General features: G+C 41.1%; 1 protein-coding gene across 1 annotated transcript; it reads left to right on the forward strand.

Annotated features, from left to right (window-relative positions):
- Nucleotides 1-1175: 1175 nt before the first annotated feature.
- Nucleotides 1176-21958, forward strand: si:dkey-202e22.2 (netrin-4). The gene is made up of 10 exons (XM_036560125.1): nucleotides 1176-1588; nucleotides 5568-6004; nucleotides 9960-10310; nucleotides 11622-11748; nucleotides 14985-15173; nucleotides 16423-16639; nucleotides 17005-17132; nucleotides 17416-17484; nucleotides 18670-18840; nucleotides 20116-21958. Exons 1-10 carry the CDS (start codon nucleotides 1531-1533, stop codon nucleotides 20250-20252), a joined length of 1884 nt encoding a protein of 627 aa, XP_036416018.1. The 5' UTR covers nucleotides 1176-1530; the 3' UTR covers nucleotides 20253-21958.
- Nucleotides 21959-21995: the final 37 nt, after the last annotated feature.

Raw genomic sequence — 21995 nt, forward strand, 5'->3', positions numbered from 1 at the left:
CAGCACCTAGCTAAGCACCACAAAGGACACGATAAAGCACAAACACATTAGAACACATATTACAACTAATAAACAACAACATTTAGCACATTAAATTGAACCAAACACAGCCTGTGGAGAGGTGTAAGGCATTCTGGGAGTCCTCTAAGTGCTACACTCTGCTCTTCCAATTGGCCTGAACCTTAAGTCCACTGCCGGCTCGACGATATGTTGATGGGACGAATAATTAATATATTGATTAATATATTGAGGCCACAAATCAGTATATTGAGGCCACAAATGACTATATTGAGGCCATGAATCAGTATATTGAGGCCACAAATTACTATATGGAGGCCACAAACCACTATATTCAGGCCATGAATTATTATACTGAGGCCACAAATTACTATATTAAGGCCATGAATCACCATATTGAAGCAAATTACTTCATTGAGGCCACAAATCTTTATATTGAGGCCACAAATTACTTTATTGAGGCCATGAATCACTATATTGAGGCCACTTACACGCTTGTCCACAAGAAACTTAACTCTATATATATTAATTTACGGCCTTGATATATTCATTTGTGGCTGTGCCTGCCCTGCTGAAAAAATCCATAGAAAAATCCATAAAAGAAATTACGTGATTCTGTTTTGGCTTTTTTAATGGAATGATATCACAATGTAAAGCATCCTAATGGTTGAACAGGTGACCAGCGGCTATTCTGGTCCTTTTTCGGTAGCATTATTAAAAATAATCACTGTGTCACCTTAGGGGCTCTATACTGTCACACACAATGGTTCTGGATATGCTGCCTGATGTCTGAGCCATAGTTTTGAGAACGTTTGGGGCTAAAATGTCCGTGTTTCAGAATAAAAGTACGTGGAGGTGCGTACGGAGTCTTATTAGATCAAATGTAAACTGATAAAAATGATTATATATTGATATGGAGCATCAACACATGCGATTTCCAGGGTTGGTCTATGAAAGCGAACGTTGGACACTGACCAATCACAGCATACCAACCACACCCTGACCAATCACAGCTTACCAACCGCACCCTGACCAATCACAGCATACCAACCACACCCTGACCAATCACAGCTTACCAACCGCACCCTGACCAATCACATTAAACGAGGGCGTTGGGGGGGCGTGGCTCAGTAAGAAAGCGGGGCAAGAAACCAAAACAAAAGCTCGGTCATTGTGGACGAGCAGCACAAAGCGGTCAAAGGCAGCTGCAGCTTTCAGGCGTGGCGCTCATTTCTTACCTGAACTGATGAAATAGCCGCTCTATGGGAGGAGCAGATAAACAATAACTGACCGGTCTGTGTCTCTGAAAGTCGAGGGTGAAGAAAAACATCAGTTTTACTGAGGAGGCTCTCTGACAGGTGCGTGCAGTGAGGTGTACTGTGGTACAGGGGAGACAGCAGGAGTGAGAGAAAGCCGAGCGGGTTGTTAAACAATGAGGGAGGAATGGACGCAGACCGCTGCTGCTGCTGCTGCTGCTGGAAGCGGATCTCTGGGTCACTTTGAGTCCTAAACATGAAGCGTCCGGCTCTGGCGATGCTGACCGTGGCCTCCATCCTGCACGGTGTGACAGGTGAGCGAGAGAGAGAGAGAGAGGGGATGGATGGATGGATGGGTTAATCCGTTAAAGGGGGGTTCCACCGATTTGTCAAATTTTCTGTATAATTAAATCGTGAAGGTTTAGAGAAAATTGTTCATAGTGGTGGTGATAGGAACCAGGCGTCTGAAGAGTTTAATGCCTCTAAAAGCTGAGTTGTTACATGAAATGGTTATGAATATGCTGCTCGATGTGTGTTATATTGTTTTATGATAGTTTTTAGACAAGATTTTGGCCTAAAATATATTTGTTTTTCAAAATCCATTCAGTCATGGTGGAGAGGTGCATGCATATATGTGTATGTATGTGTATATATCTATATATCTATATCTATATCTTTATATATATAAATACACTATATACACACTGTAAATATTTTTTTCAATTTTTGACATAATTTAAAAAAGCACCTGTGGTCCTATATATTGTGTAAATTTCATGATGAGTGGACCAATAGAAATGACCCAAAAATACTTGGAAAAAGTCTGGTTCCATTGACTTGCATTAAAAGTAGAGTATGTTTTTTCCTTCTCCTGTAAAGTTGCATTTTGGAGACACGAGGTTTTCATCCAACAGCAGCGATATATTAGACTTATCACTATTTTACCATTTTTAACATTACCTATACAAACTCAAAAGACATGAAGGTTCATTTGTTGTTTTGGAAAATAAATAAAATGGCCATGTTTGCACTGTAAACATCACAACCCCTGGTTCCTACCACCACCACCACCGTAAAGACTGTAAAGAAATCTGGGTTGGTAAGTTTCAACACAATGAGCCACTTCACATCAGACCACTCTTACTATGACTTGCTTACACACCAACCACTGAAATATGCAGAAACTTTGAAAAATTGGTGGAATTCCCCTCTAATGTCCCTCTCTGAAATTTTAAATTCCCTCTGGGATGTTCTCCGAGCACAAACCTGAAGAAATCTCTAATCCGTTCATGCGGCTGATAAGTCAGTTTTTATCACTTCAGTCTTTTGGTCATGTGGGACTACTGATGTTTAACAAAGCAATGAGAACCCAAATTATTTAAATAAAAGTGTGAAAATGACCTAAAAATTAAAAAATTAAACGAATATGAGTACAGTTAAATGTTCATCCATTGCATAACTGCAGAATTTCCTTGTTTTAGACCAAATTCTGTGGCATTTTTCTTTATCATGCTAAATTTAGTCTTTGTGCACATGTGGGTTAATTTTATCTTTTATTATCAGGACTATAGTTTTGGCAATAAAACTCAAGTTCCCCAAAATAAAAGTTTTAGCTCAAGAAAGCCCTTTTAAAACAACAAACCTCTTTAAAAGGGTATTTAAAGCCATTTACTGAACTTCATTACATACTAGAGGAGCTAATATTTTTGCCTTAAAGGGGAATTTCACCAGTTTTTAAAAGGTTCTGCAGAATTCAGCTGATGAGATGTAAACAAAGTGAATGAGTGTGGTTTGATGTAAGATTCAGACTCATTTATAGTGGCGGTAATAGGAACATATGAGTGTAATATAGCCATTTTATTTACTGTCCAAAACCACCAGTGAACCTACAGGTCTTCTGAGTTTTTGTATGTAATGTTGATGATTGTGAAACTGTGGGAAATCACAAAAAAATATTTTCTTTGGGGACTATTTTTCCTTACAATGCCCTGCATGCAGCCATCCACCGTGCATGTATTTTAGGCTTATCTGTAAACTATCTTCATACAATGTTTAGGGGTCCAGACAGTGGATTTGTAACCACATCATGTAATCACTTTCTGTGAGGGGGCTTTGAGGCGTGTTTAACTCTTCAGACGTCTGGTTCCTATCATCACCACTGTGAACCAATCTCTGTAAGTTTCTCTAGAACTGAGTATTTCACACCAAACCACTCTGAATGACTTTGTTTACACCTTAATGGCTAAATTATGCAGAATAAAGAATGATGGAAAATCACTGAAATATCCCTTTAAAATCTGCTGTCAGAAGAGCTTTGGTCAGATTTGTCAGAGCATGGTGGACAGGACGATGATGGTGACCGTCTCTACAATGACAAATTGAACAGTTTAAAGGAAAATACTTGTATTTAGTTTTATTTCGTTAACGAAGCTTATCTACGAGCATTAGCACAAAAGCCACAAGCCAGAAGTTAACCATCTCCATAGCAACACTGGAGCGCTTCTGTGTAAGAGTGGACGATTGGACATAAAGGTTCGCTTACATTAGGAAAATAGTTCTTCTGAAACATGCTTATTTTCTCAGGTGAGTGAAATCAAACCTGTACGGTTCATTTTAAGTAATAAAGCTCCTGCAGGTCGAGCTGAAAGCTGAAATTGACTGTGACAGATATAGTGTAAATGCTGCTAACTCGTGTCCTGTGTTTACCTCTGCAGCCTTTCATATGCAGCCAAATCAACCAACTGTGTGTTTTGTCCTATTACTGTCAGTTGCATAATCCCTGGAGCACATTCCGCAGGACGCTGCCAGGGGCACAAACGCAGCCGGTCAGCAGCAAAAGGGGGGCTGTTACTTAAATTCCGACAAAATGCCATCAGAGCCGGTCTCAGCCAGTGGATTCTTGTTCAGTCATATTTGTTTGTACAGGATTGTTATTCTAAGGGTGTAACGATTCTGAAACGGTATCAAAGAATCGGAAAAGAACAGCATATGGAAATTTAACATTCACTGATATACCCCTTGATCTCGTCTGAGTGTCTTTCACCTACAGTCTTTTATCAAAAAACACTGCCAATGGTCAAAATAGTCATCTTGTGTGTTTTTGTATTGTTTATAGTTCATCTGCACTGTTTTATAAGAACACTGTTTTGCACAAGAACATGCTATTTAAATATATATGTATATAATACATATTTGCAACTCAACCACCTGGGATACCATAGCAATGGCTTTATCAACCCAAAGTTCATTCACAAACTTTCAACTTCTAGTTTCATTTCATGAAACAGCCATTAGGCACAAGTAATTAATTCTCAGGAAATTACATATTGAGATAATCCGCTTGTACAAGGAATTAAGAAAGTCAAAGTAAATGTATGAAAAAGCAGGAGCTTCCAAAACTGGAGTTCGAAAATGAAACTCCTAATAACCACCTGGAAGAGCTGTTAACCCAGCAAAACTGTCCCCATCAGATAAACAGCACTTAAAGCTTTCATCTCTGAGAGAGAGGAGAAAATCAAGTTGCTTCAGATCTGAAAACATCCACAGGTGTTTCTGTCCATCCTTCCACTGTGAGAAGACGACTCAGCGCTGTGGGTCTGAAAGGATGTGTAGCCGTTCAAGAAGAACCTCACTGAGAAAAGGAGACGGACACATCAAACAAAGAAGCTGAAGAATGGACTGACCACCCCAGAGTCCAGACCTCAACACCACTGAATGGGTTTGGATCATGAGAAGCAGAAAATGCAGCCAACTTCTAAAAATGTCCCTGCAGGTTTCTCTGAAAAACTGAAAGTGAGTCTCCTGAAAAGAATGGAAGCTGTAATAAAGGTAAAGAGTGAACATATAAATACTGATTATTAGTTGTTGAGGCTTCTGTGTCATTTTTTGTTAATGTGTTTTTCTGCTTTTTCTGCTGAAAAATGATTAACTTGTACTCAATGGCTGTTTTGACTGGGAGTTAAATAAATGAAGGGTGGTCTCTGACTTACGCGCGGCACTGTGTATCAGATGGGTGCATCACTAGCTGTAACAAACCATCATTAGCCTGCGTGGCAAGGTAGCATGTGTTCCAAAGACGCACCAGCTGGCCGTTCCGTGACTGAGTTACTGCCACTTTCTCTGGTTGTCAAACACAGCGCTGTGATAATGCAGACCCTGAATGTTTCTACTCGTTTAGGATTTCAGAACTACTGTGTTTCATTTGAAGTGAAGGCCACTCTCCATTTGATGTTTTATCTCAGCATCAATCATTCTCATATGTGTGTTTTTCCACTCTTCCTGTCTCTCTCTCAGCCTCCAGATGTGCCGCGCGTGCCTGCAGCCCTCCAGTGGGTAACTTGGCCAGTGGCAGGACCCTCAGGACCCTCCACATGCGCTCGTCCAACGACTCCTTCCCGGAGGAGCCCCATCCCCCTGCCCTGATGGTGGACGACCCCTTCCTACACCCCGATACCTGGTGGGGCTCCGGGTCAGCAGCAGGGGGAGAGGACGAGATCCGCTTGGACCTGGAGGCCCGTTTCTGCCTGACCCATGTGGTGATGGTGTTCCGCTCGCCCCGCCCAGCCGCCATGAGCCTGGAGCGCTCGCGGGACTTCGGCCGCACCTGGGAGACGCTGAAGCTGTTCGCCGAAAACTGCAGCTCCGCGTTCGGGACGGCCGACGACGCGAGCCAGCAAGGGGCGATCTGCACGTCCAGGTACTCCAGCGCCACGCCCTGCAACGGAGGAGAGGTAAAGCAGGAGAGGTGTGGGCTGCGTCCCAATTCTGCACACAAAAGTTCTAACTGGACTGAGTTGTATGCAAAAGTTTGGGCACCCCTGGTCAAATGACATGTTTTGTTGATTTTCTGAGTGAAAATAATTGAACACATCCTCTACAGAGAACACATTTTAATGCAGTCCTGTTTACTGCCGAATTTCATATATTGGGGTAAAAAAATTAAATGTGCCGTGTGCAAAAGTTATGGCACACTTTATATTGTATGTTTTATTTTTTTCCTGTATGTTAAAATCAGCAAATACATAGAATTTGTGCACCAAAATTTGCAGAACAGGTATATATGTGTGTTGTCTGTGGAGGGTGAGTTAACAAATTTCCACTTAGAAAATCAACAAAACATAACCAAAAACATTTGACCAGGGGCGCCCAAACTTTTGCATATGACTGTAAATGGTAGTTGCAGGCACTGAAAATGAGTATAAACAAAAAAAGGCAACATGCACACTTGCAGCGCATTTGGATGATCCTTGTGAACTCAAGAAGTCGGAAAATTGTCACCAGTTCATACCTACCAGTTATTTGTGTTCTGTTTCAGCCGTTTGGGCATCAGCCATTAATACATTTATCAAAATATATAACAATCTATATTCGGACCATCCTACCGAATTTAAATTTAAACTGTGGCCCCACAGTAAAAAAACTACTAAAAAACAATGAAGAATTCAGACCCTCGATATTTACAAGGATTATGTTATGAATTTATTAAACCCAAATGATGAATTGTTCCTTTGGTTCCCCTTTGGATCGGTTCTTGTTTGAATGTGCAGTGGAAAAACACACTTTGTGTGCAACGCTAAGTGCCAAGATCATCAGAGTATTAGGATCGTTTCAGCTGTTAGCCTGTCCGAGCCCCTGGATATCTGCCCTCCTGCAGAGTGGGGTGCCAACCGTAATCTGCCACAGCTGCTCCAGCTTATTAACATCTTCAGAAGGCCTTGTTTAGATGGATCAGGTGCATTAGCACCTGATCTCCACAGAAAAGGAGATCTCCAAGAGAAGAGACGGAAAGCTCAGTGTTAGAGACTGTTAGAGGACACCTAATAGGATTTGGCCTTTAGACCTAAACCCAGTCCTGTTTGTTCTCATCACTGGGAGCTAATAGTTAGAAAGCAATCCGTGCAGTTGTTTGGCCACTGTGACACCTGACTCCTCTGTGAAAGGACGGTGGAAAGTCTATCTGGCCTTTTGGGCCTGAACTCATTATGCCTGCGTTTAAGTGCTGTCTGCTTTACTGCCCTACAGTGATTTATTTGCTACAAAGCTATTGAGAGGTGAGGCCCTGTGCTGTCACTCTGGCTCCGTCCCAAAAACCTTCTTCTTTTCTTTGAGCCATCGTGATGTTTTTAAATGGCTGAGGCTTTTCCATTCTGTTAATCTGTGGGAAGTGTGGAGTCACATGGGCCTTATATCGGTATAGTGTGTCCATATGTTTGTTGTATTCAGGTCCCAAAGGGCTGTAGTGGAAAAAGCCTGCTGTACGTCTTTATCTGTAATATAGAGTCGTATGCAAACATTTAAGGACCCCTCAAACAACATGTTTTGTTGATTTTCTATGGCCCAATGTCATTTCTTATTTTTACCCCTACCCCTTGTTTTCGAGTGTCACCTTGCCCCTTGGAACTGAGTTACTAGGGGTAGGGGTTGAATTTTTTACCTACGAAACGGGACCCTCAAATAAAGAAGAACATTGCTTCATTAACAGCTACCAGCGCTGCTCTGTAGGTGACCCTGCCAGTCTGCAGTGACAGCAGAGGAGGGTCAAGTTCAGCTCCTCACTGCTGGGCTTTAGTTACGTTTAGGGCATCATACGTCTTTAAAGAGGGGGGAGTTAACAATTATTTATCTCCCACCTTTAGTTTTTCAGTGACACGAAGGTGAAGCAGAGCCAGTTTATGAGAGCCTGGCCACTTCCTATTTCCCCCGTTATATCAAAAACATGAGTGCAAAACAGCAGAGGGCGCCTGGGAGCAATCAATGGCAGTAAATGGAGCTAAACGGCTCAAAACGAAAAGTTAAAATAGTTTCTAATCACTCGCCCAGAACTTTCCTTTCATTTTAGAAAGTAGAAGGATGTATTTCACTAAAAAAGCAAAGAAAACTCACCTAATGTATTTATTTTTTCTACAGAAAATGTGTTTTGGGCAGCAGGAGGCTAGCATTACTGCTACTGAGTGCTGACTGATTGGCGAGCGGAGCAGCTCATTGGCCGTACGAGGCACTGTTTTAAACTCCTATAGCTCGAGTTCAGAAGCTCTTAAAAATACACCAGCGGTGTTCTCTTAGATTAAAAATGTTCAAGCATTTGCAGACTATGATTTTGCTCAAATGCTCCGTCTTGACCCGTTAATTTTGGACTCGCTCGGGAGCGCCCTCTAGTGTTTGAGAAACCTGGAAGTCAGCTATTCGCCGGCTTCTTGTTTGATTTTTCCCATTCCACCTTAAATGGCAGCAGTTGTGACGCCTGAAGCACCAGAATGTAACTGCTGCACCATTTAAGGTGGAACGGGAAAGTTAGCTAGCTACTGAGACATCAGCAAACTAGTAGTGATTTTTTTATGCTAGTTATGAAGAAAAGGACCATAATGCATTTAAACGATATTAAACCAAGATAATACCATGTTTATTGCAATTTTATGGAGAAAATACTCCCACTTGTTGGTGTCTTTGGTTGCTTGCACAACAATCTTGCTGGTTTTTTCTTTTTTTCTCATAATAATCTGTTTGGAGTGAGTCTCTGAGCCATATAGGCTCCATGTAGCCCTAACACTTCGCCCTATCCCTCTATCTCAACAAAAATCAGGACACCCTACCCCTAGACGTGAACGCTCAAAATGGAGGGGTAAGGGCTAAGTGGTAGGGGCAAGGGGTGAATTGGGATTGGGCCTAAGTGTGAATAAGTTAACACATCCTCTACAGAGAAGACACTTCTGCACATTTCAATGCACTGTTACTGATTATTTGCTGATTTTAACAGATTAGGGGGGAAAACAACATAAAGTGTGGCCTGTGCAAAAGTTATGGCACATGTTATATTTATATAGAAGTTGTGCGGCCATATCATGAAAAATTCCCTCACTTTCTTGCAGTAAAAGAGTTTGAAGTAAAATCTAAAGATTGGTCAGGTTTCAAAACTTTTCATTACCCAGTCCATACACTGTTAGAAATAAAGGTACTCTGTGGGTACATTTCTTGTTCATCAAGGTACAAACAATGTAAATGTTCCCTCAAAGGTACAACAGTGGTTTTTAGGGTTCAACTGTGCACCTTATTTAAATTTTTCCAGGTGAAAAGTTTGTATTTGTACCTTTTCATAACCGAATGTTTTAAAACAGAACAATAAAATAAAAGCCTGGAGTCGAGACGGGGTGTGTGGAGTCAGTACAGCTTAGAACATATCATTTCAGTGGATTATGGTACAATTATGTTCCCTGACTAAAGGTACTGAGATGTACCCTTGAGGGTACCACCCCAGTGACAAGAGAGGTACTGCCCCAGTGACAGTTTAGTACCTTTTTTTTCTGAGAGTGTACCGCCCATATATGCAAACTAAACTTACCTTTCAGCCTATAGCAGTTTAACTCCGCCCATTCATATTGAAGTTAAATGGAGTGTTTCTGACTGCTTTCTGAACGAAGATCTGAAACAGGGCAGCCAATCAGAACAGAGCTTATCTGTCTTATATCAGTCTCTGGAGAAATAATAAAATACAATTTGACTGTATATATTCATATTGTTACCATGGTAACAAAACCTTTGGCCCCTTCTTTATAAAATATTCACACATCATAAACAGCAGCTGCTGTTTTCAAGTAAATTATTAATAAAAATGAGTGTTTTGAGGTTTTGATACAACAGCAACATTATGAAAATTCATTTTCCCATCCTCGTCTCATCAATATTCTCCAGGTTATATTCCGGTCGTTGGGTCAGGCCGGCAGGATGGATGACCCCTACAGCCCTGAAGCTTTGTCCTTACTGACCCTCACTAACCTGCGCATACGCCTCCTGAAGCCTCACCACTGTCCCGCCTCGCCGGTCACCTCTAGAAGTCACCACAGTCCTCCACACCACACAAACAGCCAGAGGTTCTTCCCCACCGTCCCTGGTCAGTCACTGCACAGCCCCATGCAACCGGCCCGATCTGCCCCGTACGCCGTCTACTCACTCCTGGCCCGAGGAACCTGCCTGTGTCACGGCCACGCAGAGCACTGCCTGTCTGCTGGAGAAGGACGGGACACGCAGGACGACAGCACTGTGGTGAGTGAGTGGGAAAATATGTTAGAGATGGACTTTTTCTTGTCCAGGACGGATACTGAAATCTCGAGTGTCAGCTGATCAAATTGACTCTTCTTTAAAACTACTGAGCTTTAAAGGGCACATAACGTGGGAAATTAAGTGTTGTGAGGATTGGAGGATACGCACTGCATGGCATCCCCGCTATATGAGTTAGCATGGTCTGCCACTTCGTGACTGAGCCATTGTTCTCCTATACACTTCCATTTCACAGTAATAGCACTTACAGTTGACTGGGGCAGATCTAGCAGATCTTTTGGTCATCTAGTGTATTAGGAAAAGATGGACATATTGTGGCCTGTACAAAAATTATGGCACATTTTAGAGTTTTTTCTAACATATTTAGCAAATAAAAAGAAAGTGTGCGCTAAAATTTGTAGAACGATGCCATATTCAAGTGTCCTATAGAGAATGTGTAAACTTGTTTTTACGTAGAAAATCAACAAAACGGGTTTTCAGTATTTTGCAGATTGCTCATATCTGCTTATTCAGTCCATTTACTCTGAAGGTATAAGGACTGTTTCAGCCTGGACTGCCTTTTGAATGAGGCACAACACAGGGCAGCCAATCAGAACAGAGCTCATTTACGTATGTCAGTGTTAAAGGCACAGTAACAATTAGTTAAAGCCTGTTTAATTAAATGGGATAAAGAGATAAAAATTGTCATGTAAAAATGAAATATATAAACATAAATAGAGCAAATACAGCTGATTGCTTTGCCAAACTATACAAAGTAATCAACTGTATTCAGAAATAGACTAAACTATTGTAATTTTAAAATACAGTATGAGTACACAGTTACAGAAAAACATGAATTTCACATGTGATTAAACACGTTTTTGCACATTTCACAAAATTTGTGATTACATGTAGAAAAATCCACACATTATTTGTGTTTTTGAACACTTCACATGTGTAATATGTGTCGTGTCTGAAAGGGCTGCAAATAAACACTAAATTACTGGCAAAATGTTTGCTATTTTTTCCTTCTGAGTATCAGATCAGCACTGTCTCTTGTGTTTTGCCCTTTTGAAATATATATGCCATGAAAAAAGTTTGTGTATTGTACAGTTGTATTGATTACATCAATGACCTTGTATGAATAGACTGTAAGTTAGAGCTACTTTGTTCGTATGAACACAAAACGTTGGCGCTCTTGTTCTTACGTAACTGCATTGACAATGTGCTGTAGTGCTTTGGTGTTCAGCAGCCATGACCCGCTGTTTGTTGTGGTGATCATTCATGAAAACGCTCCTGTGTTTGTCCTGCTAACAGGTGCAGGGCAGGTGTGTTTGCACTCACCACACAGCAGGTGCTCACTGCGAGAGGTGCGCCCCGCTTTACAACGACCGGCCCTGGAGAGCAGCCAACGGCAGCAGCGGGGAGCCAAACCCCTGTCAGAGTACGAGCCTTTACTCTTTAACAATAAGCGCTAATGCTGCTGGTAATGAATGAGAGCAAAGGCCAGTTAGCATTGTGCCAGTGTTTCTTAATTCCAGCCACCTGGGGGCACTCTTTAAGGGGAGGAACCGGGGGGACCCCTATATCAGTAAGTGAGGTGAAGAATGCACTGACTTCTGCAGTCATACCGGTTTATGAGGAGCCTGGCCACTTCCTGTTTCCCCCGTTATATCAAAAACAGGACTGCAAAACAGCAGAGGGCGCCTGCGAGCGAGTCCTCAAGGAATGGGAGTAAATGGAGCTCAGCGGCTAAAAATGAAAAGTTAAAATAGCTTCTAAACACTTGCTCAGAACTTTCCTCTTATTCTCCAGGATATATTTTGGTTTTTCCATCATGACCAAATCGTAAGGCAAATTATTCAGTAACTGCATGAAATAAATGTAATTTTTCTTTTTTTTTATTTTATTATTTTTTTGTAAATGTTCCCCTAAAATAACAGAACATGTGTTTTATGATCACACTTATTGCTATATGCTTACAATTTACTGCTGAAAGCCAAAAATCTTAGACGCTCTTTGTATTATTTTATGAAAATATTTTTTACAGAGCAGATCACTGAAGAGACACCATCTGTTTATGGTTTATAGCCCAGATTTGTGGAAAAATGGGTCGACTTTCAGTAGACAAAAAAACGGCAGCTTCTTTTATTATAAGGGTTTAAAATTACATCACCCATCTATTTGACTGGAAAGAAGACAGTTTCAGCTCTCATATGACCCCCACCTTTTGAATGTAGCTTATGAAATATGAAAGTTATGAAGAATATGACCAAGTGCGTTTTGGAACCACCGGTGGTCTCAAGGAGTTGAAAAGGTTAATTTTAGAAAGCAGAAGGATGTATTTCACTAAAAAAGCAAAGAAATCTTACACATATGTTTCCTTTTTTCTACAGCAAACAGGTTTTGGCAGCAGAACTCTGGCATTACTGCTACTGAGTGCTGATTGGTTGGTGAGCAGAGCAGTTCATTGGCTGTTCGCGCTCACTGATATCATGGATGCATATGAGGCCCTGTTTTAAACTCCTATACTCCTTTATGAGTTCAAAAGCTTTTAAAAAACATAACAGCGGTGTTAAATGTTTTATGCTGTTCTGTGTTCAGGAAATTAATGTTTTCTTTTACATTAAAAATGTTTAAGCAGTTATAAACTATGATTTCTCTCAAAAGCTCCAACTTAACCCATTCATTTTGAACTCGCTCGGGAGCGCCCTCTAGCGTTTGAGAACACCAGAAGACATTGCAGAGTGGTAATTTTCCTCCCCACAAGTTCTCTGGCTACACCTCGGAGCTCTACAACCTCCCTGACCTGTTCAGTGTGCCACAGAGGATTCCGGGCCCAAATTGGTCTGTTGGCTCCAGAGCCACATGTGCATCATCAATGCAACTGTCTAGTGCCATTTACACATAACCTTCACATTATAAGGACTGAGCTAAAGGTAAGGCCACTGCGTATCTTGGTGGCTAATGAACTGAAATCACTAGTAGGGATGCAGCGAAAATGGTAAGAAGTGTCACTTTTAGCCAAAAGAAAAAAGGTTTAACACAACAGAGTCGAAATCTCACGTCTGATAAATCATTTGAATGATAATGAAAACAAGAAACAGTGATTGAAAACACGTTTCGGTCCTTTTGCTGTTCAGCACAAGTCATCACAGACGTCAGCAAACAGTTTGAGCCAGAGCAGATAAACAGAAAATAAAGTCAGCCATGTTGAACTGTTTATTCTATGAGGGTAATTTATAATCTCTGTTCAGCCCAAGTGTCTGCGATGCTCAAGAGCCCCTTTGATACCACTTGATACAAAATCCAGCTCTGAAAGTCCCGCTAGCACAACGCTATCCATAGCCAGTTAGTGAAATGATGAAAAAATGAACAAACGACAGTGCAAAAGTGCAAAATTACCAATAACTAAAAATAATGGAATTCATTTTGGAGGATGTAGGATTTCATGGCACATTCTGTAGCCTATATTCTGTACTAACTTTTGAGTTTATTTTATGTAAACAGTTTTTATTTGTCAGCTCAGCTTTGAATTGTAATCACATTTGATCAATAATGAATGTTTCATTTGTTACGTTTTAGTTTTTGTGTTTAGTACATTTATTTAAAAGCATAAATAAAATAGCCAGCTAAAAAATAAGAGAAGAAACCTTTCTTTTGATTTTTGGTTTTGGTGTTCGGTTTTGGTGTTCGGCCAACTCTGTCTGGAATTCTGGTTTCAGTTTTGGAAAGGAATTTTCATTTTAGTGCATTATTGATCTCCAGCATGTCAAAACTATAAGTGCTATAAACTACACTGTGCGTAAAAGCTGAAACCTGATTGGCCTGTAATGTTTGTGTGAAATACGATTGGTTCTTTACACTTTCTATGATGGACTGACAGCAAATATTTGTTAATGTTTTAGTTCAGTCACGCGGAGCGCAAAACCCAGAACAGTGTGGCTTGTAGATGCTAGATCGTCATTGAGGATTATTCCAGCCCAGTTTAAACCCAGGCTGGGCCTTATTTAAATAACTGGACGACTTAAGCCTACAGTCCAGTAGGGAAGTCCTTTAGCGCTTCTCCGAGAGAACAGGCTTGACTTTTGGCTTAAAGGGAAATTCCATTGATTTTTCTGTGTAATTAAGAACTTCATAGTGGTGGTGATGGGAACCAGACGTCTGAAGAGTTTAATGCCTTTTAAAGCTCCTTCGTAGAAAGATATTACACGAAATGGTGATGAATATGCCTGAGACATTGTTTTTAGGATAGTTTTGAGAAGGTTTTGGCCTAAAACTGTTTAAAGTTCATTCATGGTGTAGTGATACATGCTGGGTGTTGTAAGGCTCCAAAGAAAACTTTACAGATCAACCGCTACTTTACCCTCATTAACACTGCATATGTGTTGTAGGGACTGCTTCCCCAGTTCTGATTATCACCACTGTAAAGAAATCTGAGTGGTCACGTTTCTCTACAGTGAACTAATTCACATCAAACCACTTTTGAATGACTGTTTAAATTTTGAAAAATTCTCTGGAATTCCCCTTTAAGTTGTCTGGCTAAAGGAGAAATCCTGCTCTGTGAAATTCCCCCTCTGCAAAGTAACACCTGATTCATGTCAGCAGGGCCTTTGTGAGCTTCAAGGTCTCTCTCTCACTCTCCCTCTCTCTCTCCCCGCCCCCTCTCCCTCTCTCTAGAGTGTGAATGTCACGGCCATGCACAGAGCTGTCACTTCTCCGAGAGGGTGTGGCGCTCCACAGGGGGCGTCAGCGGAGGGGTCTGTGATAACTGCCAGCACAACACGGTGGGCCGCAAATGCCAGCGCTGTCGCCCGGGGTACCACCGCCATCCAGCCAGACCACTAAACTCACCACAGGCCTGCACACGTAAGCCTGCAGTGGAGCCTGAGTGAGGGGGAAAGAGGGGCTGCAGCGTGAAGAACACCAGAGGATGTTATTATTGAGTTATTAGTCAGTTTGCTACACTATTTAAATGTAATAATCTAATTAATTACATAGTTACGTAACAAATCCCATTTATATCTGAGGAATATTCTGTATCGACAGCTTTGCGTCTGTAATTCTGAGTACTTCTATTCAGACGGTGACAAAACATGATTACGATGCCTAGGATGGTTTTATTTCTGCAGAACAAGATACAGTAACTTTCCATCAAATTCAAATCCTAATAAAATATTTCCATATTTATATGCATAGAGTTACAAATGTAGTTTATGATCCTCACCTTTAAACAAATTTCCTCTTGTTGTTTCATTGAGTTATGAGTGAGAAATAATTATTAAAATAATTAAATAATAATTATTATTATTCCTAGCAATAATTTGTCACTTGTGGTAGGGGTAAAAAAAATATGGCAAAAATACTGTATCATAATACTTCGTCATTTTCACAGTAAACAGTATGTATCATGATATTTAGTTTTTTTGAGATTTAATAAGTTGAACCAGATAAAATAGAAGTGCAACATACAAAAATGATGATGAAATAATAATAATAATAATAACCTGTGATTACAATGAATTTTGTTCAGTGTTTTACAATCTGCACTGCACTAAATCCAATTAAACTGGCCTAATTAAACTCTTTTTGTAATGTAGCATGTATTTTCAATATTTTTTAAGTGCTGACGATGTCCATGACATGTTCAGAAAAGCATACTGTGAGCTATTTTATCACGATAACTATAAAATATTATAACATTACGGAAAATTAATATGTGTTTAGAAAAGGTCCAGCATTCCTGCTATATTGTTGACACAAATCACAAAACATGAACATCTGGAAAGCCAATTTTATTTTCCCATCACCTGTTTAGTGTCTCTGTCTCCCCCTGCTGGTACCAGTATAGCATCACTGTCTCCTGATAAAAAGTTTGCTTATGTATAAAATGCAGATGAAACTCCTCCACAGTTTTCTGCCTTTTTGTTTGAATTGGTTACAAATATTCCAGTTTTCTCCCCTGAAATTTTCTTTACCACTTTCGATCACTTCTGCCATCCAGCTGTTACACTTCAGAATGCTGGTATTGAAAGTAGGACTCTCAGTCTAAACATTTGTAATAATCTGAGTTCAGCCTAAATGAAGAGCTCTTACCCACGGTGGGTCTGTTTGGCAGGATGCTGGTGTGACCCAGTTGGATCCGTTCTAGCACTGACCAGCACAGAGGGACCCTGGTGCCACCCCAGAAGTGGGCAGTGCCACTGTAAGCCCGGGGTCGGGGGCACCAGCTGCAGTCACTGCCTTCCTAGACACTGGGGCTTTGGGCCAGACGGCTGCAGGCCCTGTGGGTGCCCTCTGACCTGTGACCATATCACAGGGCACTGTTTAGACAGGTGAGACCAAGTTGTAATGCACAGTGAGATTAAGATTTTATTCTCCCATATTGGAGATTTGCTCCAGTTCATTAAACAGTGTGTGTAGCTTTACAGTCTGACAGTAATAATTGTGGAGCGATTTTAATCCAGTATGAATCTGCAGTGTGTGTAGTTTTACAGTCTGACAGTAATAATTGTGGAGTGATTTTAATCCAGTATGAATCTGCAGTGTGTGTAGTTTTTAGAGTCTCTGTAAACGCTCTCTGTGTAACATTGTGACATTGCTTTTAATAGCCACACTATCTGTCCAGTTTGTGAATGCCATTTACGACCTTTTGATTCACCTTCATTGTGTTTGTGTTGCGTTCTCTTTCTTTTTACAGCAAAGCCAATAGCGAGTTTTACAATGTTCCCATCGGAGGTAAAATCCCAGACCTGACCCACTTTCGGCCACATGAGGAGGACAAGGTGTGGTCCAAAGAGCTCGCTGTCTCTGCTCTGTACTACACAGGTGAGCTAACAGGACCCCTGTATACCTGCTAAAAATACACTGCACACATAGGAACTAAAACAACGTGGGAACAGCTACAAAAGTAAATGAGGGTTTTCGAGATACAAGGCATCACATTTTCAAAGCTATTCTTTCCTCTGTTCTTTTCTTTATTCATTTTCTAGCTATTCTTTGTTCTTGTGGTTAAAACGAAAGTTTGAAAGAGTTGTTTTCTGAACGAAAGGATATTGAAAGGATACCATTGTGATCACGCTCCGTGTGTGTTTGTTTTGCTTCTCCAAAGGGAAATGCAGCTGCAAAGAGAGGAAGCTGAAGGGTGTGTCCGACCTGTGTAAGATGAAACATTCTTATGGTAATGATGTGTTATAATTTATCTTATTTGTCTTCATATTTACTATGTAACATTGTGATATCGTGAGGCAAAAATTATCATTCTGTTAATTATGGCACTGAATGCATTGTTTGAGCACCAAAGTTTACCAGTATCAGTCAATAAACCCACTCCAGCATGTTCATTACTAAGCTATGCAACATCACGGATACAGTCTTTATTTTTCTCCCTTTGAATTTTGTCCAAAATATCATGAGAATAATAAATCGAGAACCCAGCGTTGAAAATTAAATCAAATCGAAAGATAAGAGGGATGTGTTGGGTTGGTGGAAAAGTCACAGCGGATCTTCACTCTTCCTCGCCCAAAATGTGTTAAGCCTTTCTTTAGCGCAGCAGGGCTAACAGTCGATCAGAGGAGGGTGGATGCTGTTCTCTTAGTAATAAAGCAAAGCTCTGCTTTCACTGCAGGTCACTCTATATATGAACTGAGGGCTGGCCAGACTAATAACGTAAGCTAATATTCTCAAACTTGTGAACAATAAAGTGTTTTTCCCCTTAATTTATCTCTTTTCCTCTCGCCAATATACTCAAACACACGTCATGCCATTCTGCTTCTTGTTGTTTGTTTTTAGACATGTGTCGTAGTTGGTCACAGCGAGATTTCAGACCCAATTTTCTTAACTTTATCAAAGGCTGTCTGTGGTCTCAGAAGCACTAGCCGCCTTGGAGCTTGTCACATTAACCCCCTAAATGGCCAGCGTCCATCAGCAGGCCCAAAGTTTTAATACACACTTCTATAACCTTAAAATAGCTCAGCCAGTGTGCATTGAAGTCCCTGTAGTTACTGAATAATACACCTTAGTATGTAATAAGTCTGGGATATTAAGGGGTTAAATGTTTAAAGACCACCGATTTTAGCCCATGATCAAATAATTTGTTCATGATTCACGTGACGATTATCTCACAGTGTAAAGCTGCCTACGTAGAGTGTGTGAAACTTATATATATATGTATATATATATATATATATATATATATAGTCACAGTTTTTAAATAAAAACATGTCTACTGCATAAGCCCAGTGTCGTACGTGAAACATCGGCCCGAAACTTAGCGATTTTTCATGTGTGTTTCTTGTGCCGGAGCTTCAGTGTCACTGGTGTGAATAATAAAGCAGTGTGTATATGCTTCCCTTCCTTCCTGCAGTGATGAAGGCCAGCGTGCTGTCGGCTCATGATAAAGGCACCCACGCGGTGGTGCAGGTGAAGGTGAGGAAGGTGCTGCGCTCGGGCCTCCTGCCTCTCTCTCAGGGCACACACAGTCTGTACCCGCTGTCCTGGACCAGCCGCGGCTGCACCTGCCCCGTCCTCAACCCAGGTACAGTCAGCATGAAGCAGAATTTAGCGGTTTATCAGCCTCACTGAGCCGGAGAATAAAAGCATGGTGGAAGTTGTCGCGGTATCCCAGGTGGTTGCTAAGGTGTTGCTAGGCCATTGTTATGGTCTCCCAGGTGGTTGCTAAGCCGTTGTCATGGTATCCCAGGTGGTTGCTAAGGTGTTGCTAGGCCATTGTTATGGTATCCCAGGTGGTTGCTAAGGTGTTGCTGTGTTGTCCCAGGTGGCCGATAAGATGCTGCTCTGCTAGGCTGTTGTCATAAAATCACAGGTGGTGGCTACGGTGTTTGCAGGCTGTTGCTGCAGTATCCAGGGGGTTGTTAAAGAGGGAATTCCACTGATTTTCCAAACCTTTTGCGTAATTCCATCGTCACAAAGTAAACAAAGTCATTCTGAGTGGTTTGATGTGAAATGGTTCACTGTAGAGAAACTTACAGACTCAGATTTCTTTCCAGTGGTGCTGATAGGAACCAGGGGTCACAATGTGTACAACACAAATGTAGCCATTTTATTTACTATCCAAAAACACCAGTGAACCTACACGTGTCCTCTGAGTTTTTATGTGTAACGTTGATGATGGTAAAATAGTGATAAATCCGAAAAAAAACGGTAAAGGGACTATTTTGCCTTACGGCACCCTACATGTACCCCTCCGCCATGAATGGATTAAAATAAACGGATTAACAAGGTGTTTTAGGCCATAATCACAAAACTATCGTAAAACAGTGTGTCAGATATCAGACACCGTATTCATGACCATTTCATGTAAAAACTTTCTGTGAGGGAGGATTTAGAAGCATTAAACTGCTCAGACGTCTGGTTCCTATCACCACCACTGTGAACAGTTCTGACCCTGTACGTTTCTCTAGAACAGAGCATTTCACACCAAACCAGTCTGAACGACTTTGTGTAGATCTTAACCATTTAAATATGTTGAACTTTTGAAAAATTAGCGGAGTTCCCCTTTAAGATATTGCTAGGCCGTTGCTATATTATGCTATGTCATTGATAAGGTGGCAGTGTAATAACATTTGGGTACTATAGCAAAAACACTGTAATGTCTACAGATGTTTAAGGATCAACAGAGATCTTACCTAAGTGGCCAAATGAGGTGCATCGGCGGAGAAGACACCTGTAAAAGCAACAGCTCATAATAGAGTCAGCCATATAAACTGTGCTGTGCTGTCTGCTCACCCAGGACAGCACAGTAAATACTCCTGCACTGCAGTTTTAATAATGAGTCATCTTTCTGTTCCAGGAGCTGACTACTTGCTGGCGGGCCCAGAGGACGTAGAATCGGGGCGGCTGCTGGTCACCATGCAGAGTCTGGTGGTGCCGTGGACTTCCACGCTCGGATTTCTGGTCTCAGAAGCTGTACGGCAGGGATGCTTATGAGAATGCTTTTTACAATGCAGCATGGACATTAATGCACCCTTGGATGTACCCAACCATGCAGAACTCCCAAGCCAAATTACGTGGAGGATGTGGAGTGTGGACAGTTTGAACAAGCACATACGGGAGGTGGAAACCTGGCTCAGTTGGACACGCTTTACAAAGAAAGTGCAGCAGTAGAGCCTTGAAAAGGATTTGTACTTGGATTTGTACTTCCCACCTTCCGTCCTTGCCTGGTTTCGAGGTTTTCCACTGTTCAGCCTTTGGATCTGACAGTGTGTGCTGGGTGGCTATGGATGTTCGATGTTACAACATTTCATACGAGTGGAGAAATGGACAGGAAGCAGCATTCAGAGCTCCAGATGGGGACTGAAGTCAGCAACACGTGGCTATGAAACCCCAGGTGGTTGCTAAGGTGTTGCTATGTTATCCCAGGTAGCTGCTAAGATGCTGCTCTGCTAGGCCATTGCTGTGGAATCCCAAGTGGTGGCAAAGCTGTTCCTAGGCTGTTGCTATGGTATCCCAGGTGATTGCTAAGGTGTAATGTAATTATATTTGAGTAGTATAGCAAAACAGTAAGGCCTGACTTTTAAGGGTTAAAAGAGATCTAACCTAATTAGTCAAAGGAGGAAGGAGATAACCTATAAAAACTACAGCCCATGAGTCCCCTCACATAATACAGTAAATACAGTAAATACAGTAAGCAAACAGATAACATACTAACAATTATAACTGTACTGGGATGTATTCACCCACCTATCAGACATATATGGATGATCCATATATTACGCATATATGTCCAGTATTTGATAACTACATATATGTACATATATTTTGAAATATATGCCATTAATCATATATATATATATATATATATATATATGATTGTATGGCCTTATATCAGATGTACAAATGGGGAATGTCTCTAAGGCCAGAGATTCAAGACTTCACCGGACTCAAACTGACCTGTGACCATCTCTGCCAGACCGACATGCTGCAGATGGGCTGGCCAGATGGAGTACTGCAACAACAATTGTCTTTTCCAAGTAGGAGTGTGTCCACAGTAACAGCTGTGCAGCTGCCACAGTGCTATCTCTGCCATTTGTGATCAGTCTTTAGGGCAGCGGTATTCACTGCTCCCAGAGGTCCGGAGTCCAGTACAGTTTAGTGATTTTTCTGCTTAAACAGACACACTGCCTGGGAAGTTTACATATGATGACCACATAATTCAACTGTCCTAGACAAAGTCATTCAGAGTGGTTTGATGTGAAAGGGTTCACTGCATAGAAACTCACTGACTTCTTTACAGTGGTGGTGACAGAACCAGGAGTCACAATGTTTACAGTGCAAATACAGCCGTTTCATTTACATTCCAAAATGACTAGTGAACCGAGACGCATCTTCCCGAGTTTTTATATGTAATGTTAATCATGATAAAATGCTTAAATAGTAAATGGAAAAACAAAGCAAAACATTTATGTTGGGTTCTATTTTGCCTTACAATGCCATGCATGTACCCCTCCGCCATGAGTGAATTAAAAACAAGGTTTTAGGACAGAACTTTAAAACAGTGTCTGAAGCATCAGGCAGCATATTCATAACCATTTCATGTAATAAATATGTGAGGGAGAAAGTTATATATGCTCTTTGGGGCATTAAACTCTCTAGATGTCTGCATCACTGAAAGAGAGGAAACCTACACCAACAGGATTTCACAAATGTTTGTAATGATAATTTTCATATATA

Source organism: Colossoma macropomum, unplaced genomic scaffold (assembly GCF_904425465.1).
Source record: "Colossoma macropomum unplaced genomic scaffold, Colossoma_macropomum, whole genome shotgun sequence".
NCBI lineage: Eukaryota > Metazoa > Chordata > Actinopteri > Characiformes > Serrasalmidae > Colossoma > Colossoma macropomum.